Raw genomic sequence first — 13,005 nt, 5'->3', positions numbered from 1 at the left:
TGTATTTACAACACTGTTCCAGAACAGTTCAACCCAAATATTCAGATGTGTCCAGCACATTTTATGGAGGACTGTTTGCTGATCCTGGTAGAGTAGACTACAATGCCGGCTGTTGTGACTCACAGACTGCAAGTACGTTTTTATATTTAAAGAATTTGTCACTGACGATTCAAACGCGAGTTTTGAGCAGTGTAGAGTAGCACTTGTTGTTTGTCATTTCTCCGATCACAAATGCAGACATGGTTTTATGTTTACGTGGCACGATGCAACACGTAAAAAGACAGTATAAGTCATTATAATCCGTAATTATGTCCCCACTGGATGCAACAAATGACTCGTTTATAATGGGTTTTAATGTTTTTGTCTCGTCGCTTCGGCCGGACAGGGCATCATCACAGTATGGTAAGGGGCGTAACATTTCCGTCACATACTTGAGGTATTCGGCCAATCACAACACACTGGATAGCTGGCAAATCAGAGCACACCTCGCTTTTCAGACCGATGAGCTTTGTAAAAATCAACGCGTTTCAGAAAGGCGGGGCATTGAGGAGAAACAATAATGTACAGTATGTGGAAAATAATGTGTTTTTTAACCTTAAACTGCATAAACACATTTCATTACACCAAATACACCAGGGGTGCCCAAACTCGGTCCTGGAGGGCCGGTGTCCTGCAGAGTTTAGCTCCAACCCTAATCAAACACACCTGAAGCAGCTAATCAAGGTCTTACTAGCATACTAGAAACTTCCCGGCAGGTGTGTTGAGGCAAGCTGGAGCTAAACTCTGCAAGACACTGGCCCTCCAGGACTGAGTTTGGGCACCCCTGAAATACACAAAATAATGTTCTTTTTAGCAACGTCATATGACCCCTTTAAAGTTGTTCTGCATATCTGAAAGTAAAACAAAAATAATCTGAATCTGTCATTAGGGATGTAACGGTATGAAAATTTCTTATCACGATTATAGTGACCAAAATGATCACGGTTATCGGTATTATCACGGTATTTTTAAAATGAGCTGGAGACGTTCAAAAAGTACTGACACATAAATCATTTCACCAAGTTTTACATTTCAAACCAACAAGCAACACAAAAAGTTTTTGCTTGCATAACTAAAACAATAACATTGCCAATGATGTCCAGATTTTAAATGATAACATGACTGACAACAGTTTATCTAATAGCTAACGTAAATGTTCAAATATCTAACGTAAATGTTCAAATAAAGCTTTGAAAAAGTTTCATAAATGGTAAACTTCACATTTCAGCTTTTAAATAAAGAAAAGGGTCAAGTCAAAATGATAATTGATTAATAAATGATTATATGTATTCACCTGCTCCATTAATAATACTAGATACGTTGTTGTTTAAATGTGTAGAATCCACATAAGCTTGTTTTTCATCAACCGGTCAAAATTTACAGCAGGGCATGCTAATTCAGTCCGTTTTTTGATCTACACACCTTTCACTTTTTAAGACTAAAACAAAAGATGGCTTCATTGTTATTCTTAATTAAAAAGCATAACAACAATAAAACAGTAAGATACAATGACAAACTAGCTTATAAAACTTTTATTAACAAAAACGAATAAGATGAAGCATGGCATACACCACATGCTGTATTATATACCGACTAATAAATTACAGAACGTTTAGCAAACACTGAGGAATCAAATAAATAAATCAATAAAATAGAGCCTCCATAACATAATGTGAGGTAAACAGCAAAGATAACAAGCTTTTCAAAATGAAAACAAAAAGAAAAGTAAAACTAAACTTGCTGTCGGTGACAGTGCTTGCATGTTTTTGTCCCACAAGAATACCAACATGTTCACCTTTGGTTTAAGAAGTGGTCTTTTACTTGACTTTAACATGAAACCCATCCATCGTTTCCTCAATATTCGCGTCATTTTTGCTGCACACAGCTTCGCGTTCGTGCTGACGCAGCGAGTATAAACCAGGCTTATGAGTTAAACAACGCGGTGGTCGTGCCAGTGAGACCGCACACAAAATTTAGTCACACCGGCAGAAAAAATTATCGCAAAATGCGCCCATTTGGTCGTACACTGGAGCCCTGTGCAGTACAGTATTTATTTATCCTCAGTTGTTCAAATCGCGGTAATCGAAGACGGTTATAGTGATAATTTAAATATGAAACGGTAATACTAACCGTGGGGTATTTTATCACGATTTATCGTCAAACCGGTAATCGTTACATCCCTATCTGTCATAAAACAATATCCATCTCTCTCTAGACTGGCCAACTTAAGCATATTCAACGAAGTCTAAGAAGTTGCCATATATAGACACACGTACGCTAAGATGCTAAAATTCTCCATGAATGCCAGGTGCATGATAACATTAGATGATTAGAAAAGCCACCACAAACTAAATAAACAATACATATACAGTCAAAACATAAAATAAGGCTTATTTAAAGGCATAGTTCCCCCAAAAATGAAAATTCATCAGTCATCATTTATTCAGCCTCAACCTGTCTGAGTTTTCTTTTTTTCAAGCAGCAAAGAAAATATTGTGAAGAATGATGGTAAACAGTCGATGGTAGCCACTGACTTTCATGAAGGTGAGTAAATGACAGAATTTAAGATTTTTAGGTCTATCTTTTAGAACTATCATTTTAACACAAATGACAGTAACTATCAGTAATATGAAATATAGTCCTACATATCTGTACAAAAAAAACGAAACAAAAAAAACCATCTGAGATCATTCAGGTCAGCTCTAATTGTTGTAGTTTTACTTTCATTACTTCCTTGTTTTGTTCAAAGATAATTACCTAAAGATGATTATCATAAATGTAATTCGAAATGAAACTGGATTTGCCACATACCAACCAAAACCAGCTTCTAATGCCACACAACAACCAATTCATTAGACAAGCTCAGGACACAGTGCCATAGCTAAATCAATACTGAATAGCATGGCAGAACAACTACACGAGTTCAGCTTCTTTCACACAGTTAATGTCTGTTAACTTTCCAGTTCCCCGTTTACCACACTACGTAACAGATTGGAAACCAGCCCAGCTCTGTACACGAAAATAGGACAAGGACTATACAATACCTTTAATGACTTTAACCTCAAGTTATGGGCCAGTCTGCATTTTATAATGGGCAAAAGGACACTGCACCACAGACGCTTCCTATCAGTTCATATTATATTAGATATCACTGCGGTAAATGTTTTATCCCATGCCCCAAGCATATGAATCAAATATCCGTCTAGTACTCAACAGCTTGATTTCAAAGACCAAGAGTAACAGCTGGCGGAAGACAAAACCAAAGGACAATCAAAAAGATAAGAGATAAAATGAATTGGGGAAAAAGCAATTCAGACCTACTTCATGAGTGTTTACAAACTAAGTCACCCCTCACCTTTTCTAGTCTCTGAGCTGGTGGCTGAGGTGGCCCGCTTGGCCTCCTTGCTCTCCTGGTTGGCTCTGTCCTTCTGCTTCTTCTTACTGGTGCTGACCGCGTCGTCAGGACCTCTCTGACCTCGCCTCCGGCCCGATTCACTGGGGCCTGTACTGCTGCTGGCCATCTTCAGCCACTTGCTGCTAATGGGTCGGCTGTCTCCTACCTCGCTCCCGCTGCTGGAGCTGCTTCCACAGGGGTCTGGATCTGAGCTGTGCCGTTTCCTGCCCGGTCCAGCTATCTTGGCGGCGTTTCAAGAGAGAGCACTCCCAGAAGAGAATCAGAGGGAGACTGTGAACAAAACACAACAGCAATGTATGTATTACAAACAGACTCTGGTTGAGTGGCAGTACAAATTCCTAAAGTCTGGAATACACTACACAACTTTTCACAGATTTTTCCCCAACGCTAGGTCAGTTTGAAGTCAGAGTTGACACAGTTCCACAGAAAATCATGTAGGGTATGATGTAAACAGACTCTTTTTAGCTTCAAACATGTTTCATAATTTGAGCCTATTTTACTGCCGTGTGTACACAAGCGTAAGATGCCTAGTGTTTTAAATAGCAGATTTAAGATACACCAGAACTAGTGACAGATCTTAAAGACAGATCATAAAAAAGGGCTGAACTATGCATGTTCTATCCATCTGTTTTTAGTTGGATTTTTTGAGATGCGGGCGTTGCACTAAAAAATGTATTCAAGCTTTAAGTCAATTGTAGAGGGGTGGGGTTTAAACGGATTCATTGATTATAGAAGTCTGGTATACATCACTAGAGAGATGATCCAGTTATGACATTTTTATTACATTATGAGTTTTTTTTTTTTTCAAACAAATGCAACATATACATGAATGAATCATGCATTTATCAAAGAGATTTTAATTTCATGCTAACATTAATACTTTTAAACACCACAATAAAATATGAAATAAAGATGTGTTTTTATTTATTTTCTTTGTTTTGAAAAACTGTTTATTTCCGGGTAGAATGAAAGAAAAACCTCTCTTTTCATTGTGGTCTCAGACTTTTGGATCCTACTTTATGTAATCGGATATTTATAACAGAATGTTTTGTATTGACTTGGAAGGCATTCTTGAGTTATTCAAAATCATCTTTCTTTTAGAAAAAAGCTAAACCTCAATTCTTCTTCTTTAATTTTTTATGATTATTATTTTGCTAGACACAGATTACAGCCAATTGTGGCTTTTATAATCAATATCTGTATATATGGATAGGGGTACGTTAGTGTTTGAAAAATAATAAAGTATGTCTGTATTTTAATATGTACCCGTTAAGTGGTTGCTGTCATGATATAATGATGGCATTACAAAAACAGAAAAGACCTCTCTTTTTAAAAATCTATAGTGTGTTCGGACAATCAAATGTCCATCCAAACCTTCTGGTTTCACTACTCTACACTTTCACTTTTTTATTAAAACACCGGCTAGCCACCAAAACCGACGCCGGTTACTGTCACTATTAAGACACTTCGCTGCCATTATCCAAAACGAATATGGAGACAGACAAAATATCTTTGAATTTAATCATCTTCACATTTCCTTTTTTCTCCTTTTCAGCTGTCAAATGAGAAAACTGTACCCAAGGGAAATCAATCAGCTTATAAACCCGTAATGATCGCTAATGCCGCGGCTGCCAACCCGGCTAGCTTAGCCATCTGACTCGATTCCACACTCAAGTTCTCTTTAACTCAAAACACGTCTCTTACAACTGTCTCTTAACATTCATTTTGGTCTAATACTAATAAATATCATTCGTACTATTAGTGACATATCTCAACGTTGTTGTCTGGTTGTAGGAGACACCGGTTCGCCGTGTTGTGTGCGGAGCGAGCAGAATCCCCGTTAAAGGGAACAGAAGCACGAGGCCTCTCGCTCCGCGCCGGCTGCCCAGCTAAACACTTCACCGCTAGGTCGGGTGGTGCGGTACTGACAAACTTATGTAGGCTATACCTACAGGACAGGTGAAGACATATTACGACACCTGGATAAGACAACAGTTGTTTAAATTAAATCTTACTTTGTTTCGTTGTTCTTCTGTAATGAGGAGTCGCAGCGGCGTGTCCTTTCCTCTGTCAGCAGAGCCGCGGCGACTGCAGCTTAAATTCAGCCCCAGGCTTCACACACGGCAGCGGGCCGCCGATCGCCCCTGAGCCGCATCAGCTCGCCTGCTAAAAATGAATTCTTTTATTTCCAAAATAATCCTAACCAGGACCCATTTTTGTGGTGTTAAAACAGAAACCGAGCTACTGTAAACAAAGACGCAACGACGGTGCCCGTCCTCCACTTGAGAGCCGACCGCTGCTCTGTGACTGTCACTTTGTTAGAGAACAAAAACAAACCGGGTAGAGACGGCGATCACACACAAACATACGCACGGTCCACTTCCGGACAGCACTCTGCGTTTACAACCATGCGCAGAGTAAAAGTTTTTTTGGTGCAAGATTTCGTGATGCATTTGATATGTCAATATCTTAAAGTAACGTTATACATTTTGAAACATACTGTTGGATGTTATTCATTAAAACGTCAAAGACGGTCCTTGTTTCGTTTGTGGAACTGTTCAAGTCAAACTGTGGTTCTGTTGAGCGTTAGTGCATCTGCTTATGACTCTGTACCCGTAACTACCGTTCAAACTGTTATTATTCAGCAAGGACGCATTGACTAAACAGGCCTAGGATATTTATACTGTTACAAAAACTGTATTTTAAGTAAAAGCAACGTTCTATTAATCAAACAATCCTGGAAAAAACGTATTACGGTTTTCTTATATAATATTAAGAAGCACAACTGTTTTCAACATCGGTAATAATAAGCAATGTTTCTTGAGCACCAAATCAGCATATATTATAAGGAGTTTGAAGGATCATGTGACAATAATGATGCTGAAAATTCAGCTTTGCAATCACAGAAATCAATTACATTTTAAATATATGAAAATAGAAAATATATTTTAAATTGTAATAATATTTCACAATATTAGTTTTTAATGTATTTGGTGAGCATAAAATACTTCTTTCAAAAACATTAATGTATGCCAACTACTATTATTAACTATTGTTTGGGTTTGTCGTATAATTTCTCTCATTTTAAGTAGGTTTGATTTGGTTCTATTTGATAAAAACAGCATTTGCATTTAATACATGTCTGATATGCAAACGTTTTGTTAACACTGGACGATTTTCTGACGGCTGTGACACATCAATAGATGGAGCTGAAAATCTATTCAAAACCATCCTGCTGTCAAATATTTGACACATTCTTTTTGTATCTGATGGCGTTCACACATGTGAGGTGATCTGGAAGGAAAACACTTTCTCACAATTTGTGAGAAAATGGAAGATGCAGATCCCATTCAACATAAGTACATACTTAATGAAACTTCATTCAACCTTTGTTTTTAACTTTTTAATTGTTTGTTCCTCATATATTATTATATATTAGGGTTAAATGTAACAGGCTAACAATCACACAGACAATGTACAGAAATCACACAGGGATATTATTTATTTGTATTATTTATCGTGAGAAGAAACACGGTGTACATCAATGTACATGATACAATGACTCTAAATGGACAACTCATTTTACTTCATTTAACAATGTCTTTTACTGTAATTTCTCAGACAGATATTCAGCCTATTATAGAAACTAATTTCTCAAAAGACAACAAATGTATCTCATTAGAAAACGAGTGTTAATAAAGTACCAAGCTATACCAGTTTTAAAAGAAAAAGGGCAAGCAGAAAATCTATACAATAAAACTTCTGTGGCATGATTCAGTGTCTCTTACATTCAAGCAAACTCAGTATCTTCATCATATTCAGTATTTTAGAAGCACATTTCTAATACCAAGAAAGTAGAATACTGCTCTGCCTTACAAGACACATGTGAACATCTGCATTGCATTCAGTTCCAGAATGAAAAGAGGTTAATGTAGAGTTGTTATAACAGTAGCCCTTCATTAAAACAACATTTGTTCCAGAAATCGCGTCTGGTGGCAGTTTGGCATTGTCTTGTAGGTTTGTTGGCAAAAACTGTAGCAGCCTGGGAAAAGAGTCAAATGACAGATCCTTTCAGACAGTAGTGAACTTTCAGAGACAGCAGCAGTCCAGCTGTTGTGCTTTCCTTCCTGTGACCGATTATTGACAGGTGTTGTAGATCTGAATCTGCTTATTGATTGCATTCAGGATTGCCTTCATTTTATCTTCCAGGCCATCCAGCTGCCTGGCTTTTCCTTCCAATACCTTCTGATTTTCCTCATAGTCCTTTTCAAGCTCTATGTATGCAAAACATCAACAAAGCCAGGTCAGAATTACAAGGAAATAAAACAATGAATGCCTTCCAAGATCAGTACTGCTTATCTCCAAAAGAGGGCAGTTTATGTTTTTCAATTACTTGAAAGTATGCTTAACAAATGTGACCCTGGACCAAAAAACCGAGAAGGGTATAACTGCAGCCTGGAGATCTCCAAATGGGAGCGGGAACTCCAAAACAGGGTGGGAGCTCCAAAATAGGGCGTGGCTTCCTCCCATTGACAGACAGGCACATGACACGCATGCGCACTTTTCCCCCCAATCAACTTCAGTGCAAACTCCGCCCCACAGCTGATTCTAAAGATTTCATTGGTTGTGACAATTAAAGTGTTGATTTCCTACACTATGCTACAAAAAATGCTAAACCCTAAACCTACCCCACACCTGACCCTAACTTTAACCAGCGAAATTGACTGCACGGCGGGATTGGCGCTGAACAGCGTGGTAAAGAAAGTTGCAGTTCAGGAGATAAACAGTTAATAAGATTATGCGATATGAGATCGTTCCGTAACTCCCCAACTGGACCTCACCGGACAATGGCACCTTTTTAGTTACACCCAGCATCACTACCCCCTCCTACACTGCGAATTTCGAGGCCCGGGACACCCCCGCTGCTTAGAACAAAACGATACAGTAAAATATTTCCCCTGCGCTGTGATGGCTTGCGGGAGAGCTCGTGGGTGATTCCAGTTTATATCATTAAGCAGAGGTTCAAACTCTGGTCTGAACACCACTGGCCACAAGCTTTGGGCTCTGCTCTCACGGAGAATATTTACTTATATAGCATATTTTATTTTAGATGAACTAGAAACAATGTTTAATTTATAAAGTTTTATTTTGAAATGTAAGTCAATAACAATTGGCTGGAGCCAGAGCCAAGGGTGAAAGTCTTTGCGTGAGGAGACCCCGCCCCATTTTGGAGGTTCTGCCCACTTTTGGAGTTCACGCCCCATTTTGGAGATCTCCGGTCTGCATTTATACCTACTTGAAAAAACCAGGCTTAAGTCGTTTGGGTATATTTGTAGCAATAGCCAAAAATACATTGTATGGGTCAGAATTATTGATTTTTCTTTTATGCCAAAAATCATTAGGATATTAAGTAAAGATCATGTTCCATGAAGATATTTTGTAAATTTCATACTGTAAATATATCAAAACTTAATTTTTGATTAGCAATAAGCATTGCTAAAAACGTTAACATTAATGGTATTTCAAAGACTATATAATTAATTAGGAAATTACATATATATATATATATATATATATATATATATATATATTTAAATTATAATATAATAATAAAATAACATTTATTTTTAATATTTATTTCTTAATTTATTGTTATTTTACTCCAACTCTGTACTTTACATCTCTGTGATGTTCCTACATTCAATATATACATAATTATATAATTAGAATATTATTTAATTATTATTAAATATGCATTTTTTGCACCCTCAGATTCCAGATTTTCAAATAGTTGTATCTCGGTCAAATATTATTCTATCCTAACAAACCATACATCAATGGAAAGCTTTATTCAGCTTTCAGATTATGTATAAATCTCCATTTCGAAAAACTGACCCTTATGACTGGTTTTGTGGTCCAGGGACACAAATGGGTTCTTTATAACATAAAATGATAATATTTATAATATAGTTATAATTAATTAATTTATTGTTAGATTAGACCAGCTCTGTGCCGTAAATCTCACTTAATTCTAAATAAAAGGAATCTATCTATCTATCTATATTATTAAATTATTATATCTTTTACAACATAAAATTATTGTATTCATATATATTTTAAAATATATTCAAATAAAAAAACTATATTTAAGAACAATTTACAATATATTTAAGTGATAATATAAATTAATAAAATAATAGTTCTTTTTAATATTTGTTTACAAAATAATATTTATTCACTTTGTTATATTAGGCCAGCTCAGTGCTGTGCATCCCCATACGGTTTTATGTATATATTTAATGTCATTAAAGCAAAAAAAAAGGGACAAACCAAATACTAAGAAATACTGATTTTCATGTTAATCTTTCAATTCAATGCTGACAATATAAAATGTAATACTTTTCTGTAATAAATACTGTAACTAATACTTGTAATAAACTTTTCTGGTTCTTCCAAATTCAAAAAACTATTTAAAATATAAAACTGAATTGTAAGAACTTCCTCCAGTTCTCTGCTTGTCTCTCACACACTTACCTGCCAGCCTCTGCAGTTTATCCTGGGCATCCCTTAGCAGCTCCTTGGCTTCATCTCTCAGGCGCTCTGCTTTCTGCTTGGCATCCTGCATTGTTTTCGCCTTATTGTCCATCAGACCCTGAACAGTACGATACTTATCGGACAGCTCGCCCTCCAGGATCTAAAACAGACAATAAAGTCACTAAATTCTGGTCAACACAACACTCAATGACACACAAATGACCGCCACACACCTCTTTAGCTTCATTGGCCTTGTCCCGGGCCATAGTGGCCGTCTCCTCTGCCCGGGCTGCATCCAGGCTGTTGTTGGCAAGTTTGGTTTTTAAAGCCTCTATTTGGCGTCCCAGATCTCCCAGTCTGCCCATAGCATTATTAAGATCTCTCTCACGAGCTGTGGTCTCTGACTGGATCTTCAGAAGTATTGTAAGAGTGCTTGTGGTCAAAACCAATCAATTTAGGAGCATAAAAATTAAAGTTATTCCTAATTACAGTTTTTTTTACCTGTGCTAGACGGTTTTGAGTTAAGCCGATGTCATTTCTAGCTTTCTGAATGACCTTTTCTGCAGCTGCCTGAGCCCTGCCGGCATCGTTCAGGGCCTTTTTCACACTCTCAGCCGTGCTCTTCACTCCCTCCGCCTTATTCCTAGAGTGAAAGAACAGATTTGCATTTACGTTTACAAAGTGATGTGCAAAATACCAGATGTGCAGATAGTCACCTGGCTTTCTTGGCATCCAGCAGCAGTTGTTCTGCTTTGCGGACGTCATTCTGGGTCTGTTCCAGAATGGCGTCCACATTGGATAGGCTCTTGACACGGTCTTTAATCTCATCTGCGAGGTGTTGAATCTGCCTGGGAGAAGCTGGGATTGACAGCTCCAGCACCCGATTGGCCACTGCCTCAATGCTGTCAGGATCTGCCCCCTCCTCTGCAAATATACAACATGTAAATGAGCTCAAAAGAATTCAAGTTAAAATTCTGTGAGAAGAAATGAAAAATGAGAAAAGGAATATAACATATGAAATGTTATTGAAAGGTTTGAAAATAAGATGATTACATTTAGTCATTTAGCAGACGCTTTTATCCAAAGCGACTTCCAAATGAGGACAATGGAAGCAATCAAAATCAACAAAAGAGCAATGATATACAAGTGCTATAACAAGTCTCAGTTAGCTTAACGCAGCACACGTAGCAAGGGTTTTTAAATAATATAATAACTAAAAAGAAAACAGATAGAATAGAAAAAGAATAGAGCAAGCAAGTGTTAGAGGTCTTTTTTGCTTTTGTTAATTGTATAATAAATGAAAAGAAAACAGATAGAATACAAAAAGATTAGAGAAGCAAGTGTTAGTTTTTTTTTAAAGAAAACAAGCAGCAAATGAATAGAGTGCAAGTCTTAAAGGGACAAGTGTTTTTTTAAAGAATAGAATTAGAATAGAGAGTGCTAGAGTTAGAGGGTCAAATAAAGATGGAAGATATGTGTTTTTAGCCGATTCTTGAAGATGGCTAAGGACTCAGCTGCTCGGATTGAGTTAATAATATAATATAATATAAAAGGTATACTATTAAGTGTAAACTAGAATAAGATGCAGAGAATAATCTGTCAGGTTTATGTACTTTATTTAATTTAATTTTTATTTTATATTTATTTTCTTCATGTAGTTCATTTTTATTCTCTTATTATATATATATATATATTTTTTTTTCCCTTAAAGGGGTCATATGATGTTGTTAAAAAGAACACTATTTTGTGTATTTGGTGTAATGAAATGTTTATGCGGTTTAAGGTTCAAAAAACACATTATTTTCCACATACTGTACATCATAGTACATCTATGCCCCGCCTTTCTGAAACGCGTCGATTTTTACAAAGCATATCGGTCTGAAAAGCGAGGTGTGCTCTGATTGGCCAGCTATCCAGTGCGTTGTGATTGGCCGAATACCTCAGGCGTGTGACAGAAATGTTATGTCCCTTACTATATTGTGATGCCCTGTCTGGCTGGAGCGACTATTCAAAAACATTAAAACCCATTATAAACTATGCATTTCTTGCATCCAGTGGAGACATAATCACGGATTATAATGACTTATACTGTCTTTTTACGCGTTGCGCTGCGTAAACATAAAACCATGTCTGCATTTGTGATCGGTGAAACGGCAAACACCAAGTGCTATTATACACTGCTCAAAACTCGCGTTTGAATCATCAGTGGCAAATTCTTTAAATATGAAAACATACTTACAGTTTGTGAGTCTGAACAGCCGGCATAGTAGGTTCAGGAAACAATCCTCCGTTAAATGCGTTGCACACACACACACGAATATTTGGTTCTGGAACAGTGTTGTAAATACAACTTAACCACTGATTTCTAGTTGTGTCCTCTTTTGGAAGGCCAAACAAAGTAGTTTCGCCTTTACAACGAAGCGCACAGCGTCTCCACGACATGGCGGCGGCGGCAGCAACAATACTACAGCGAGAATCAAAGTTACGCCTTCTTTAATTGCGTGAAAAACGGCGGTGGTATGCAAATCTTCCCACACAGTGACGTAGACATGAGGGGGCGTGTTTAAACGAGGCGTTTTAGGAGTGCGTGGACGAGTCTTAACTTTTATAAAAAATATCTCTTTGGGTTTGAGACTTTAGTCTTTGCAACTTTAGGGATCTTCTCAATGCACGAACAGCTTGTAACACTCCAAAGAGAAAGGAAAACTTGAAATCGCATCATATGACCCCTTTAATATATAATATAATATAATATAATATAATATAATATAATATAGAAAAAAAAGGATAATAATTTTTTTTTTATTATAGATATAATATAATTTAAACTCACCCATGAGGAATTCACGAATTTGTTTGATGAGGTCCCTCAGGTCGTTGTTAGAATGATCCACCTTATTTTTGGTATCACTAGCTTTTTCCAAAGCTGCCTGGGCTTTATCCTTAGCTTCCTGAGCCTTGGTCTTAGCATCTGCCACCTTAATAAGACCGTCAAGACAACATAAGATTCAGAGAAA

The 13,005-nt window shown here is 37.0% G+C and overlaps 2 protein-coding genes across 9 annotated transcripts in view; both read right to left on the bottom strand.

The window, feature by feature from the left end:
• Positions 1-5,807, bottom strand: part of LOC107568839 (ubiquitin carboxyl-terminal hydrolase 19-like) — a 34,613-nt gene extending 28,806 nt beyond the window's left edge. For all 7 annotated transcript variants that reach the window (XR_001606815.1, XM_016254834.1, XM_016254835.1 and 4 more), the window contains exons 1-2: positions 5,470-5,807; positions 3,395-3,724 (exon numbers count right to left, since the gene is read on the bottom strand). Coding sequence is in view for 6 of the 7 variants with exons in the window: in XM_016254834.1 (XP_016110320.1) it covers positions 3,395-3,560 (166 nt within the window). In the remaining variant the exon portion in view is untranslated. The remainder of the gene's footprint in view (positions 1-3,394; positions 3,725-5,469) is intronic.
• A 1,142-nt stretch (positions 5,808-6,949) lies between these two features.
• LOC107568838 (laminin subunit beta-2) overlaps positions 6,950-13,005 on the bottom strand; it is a 46,880-nt gene continuing 40,824 nt past the window's right edge. For both annotated transcript variants that reach the window (XM_016254828.1, XM_016254827.1), the window contains 6 exons: positions 12,822-12,966; positions 10,705-10,912; positions 10,490-10,631; positions 10,222-10,398; positions 9,989-10,148; positions 6,950-7,728 (listed from right to left, as the gene is read on the bottom strand). In XM_016254828.1, coding sequence (XP_016110314.1) covers positions 7,592-7,728; positions 9,989-10,148; positions 10,222-10,398; positions 10,490-10,631; positions 10,705-10,912; positions 12,822-12,966 — 969 coding nt within the window. In that variant the 3' untranslated portion in view covers positions 6,950-7,591. The remainder of the gene's footprint in view (positions 7,729-9,988; positions 10,149-10,221; positions 10,399-10,489; positions 10,632-10,704; positions 10,913-12,821; positions 12,967-13,005) is intronic.

This window comes from Sinocyclocheilus grahami, unplaced genomic scaffold (assembly GCF_001515645.1).
Source record: "Sinocyclocheilus grahami isolate Dianchi unplaced genomic scaffold, SAMN03320097.WGS_v1.1 scaffold1286.1, whole genome shotgun sequence".
In the NCBI taxonomy this organism is placed as follows: domain Eukaryota; kingdom Metazoa; phylum Chordata; class Actinopteri; order Cypriniformes; family Cyprinidae; genus Sinocyclocheilus; species Sinocyclocheilus grahami.
The sequence above is the reverse complement of the archived record's forward strand: the minus strand, read 5'-3'. Positions and strand labels throughout refer to the sequence as shown.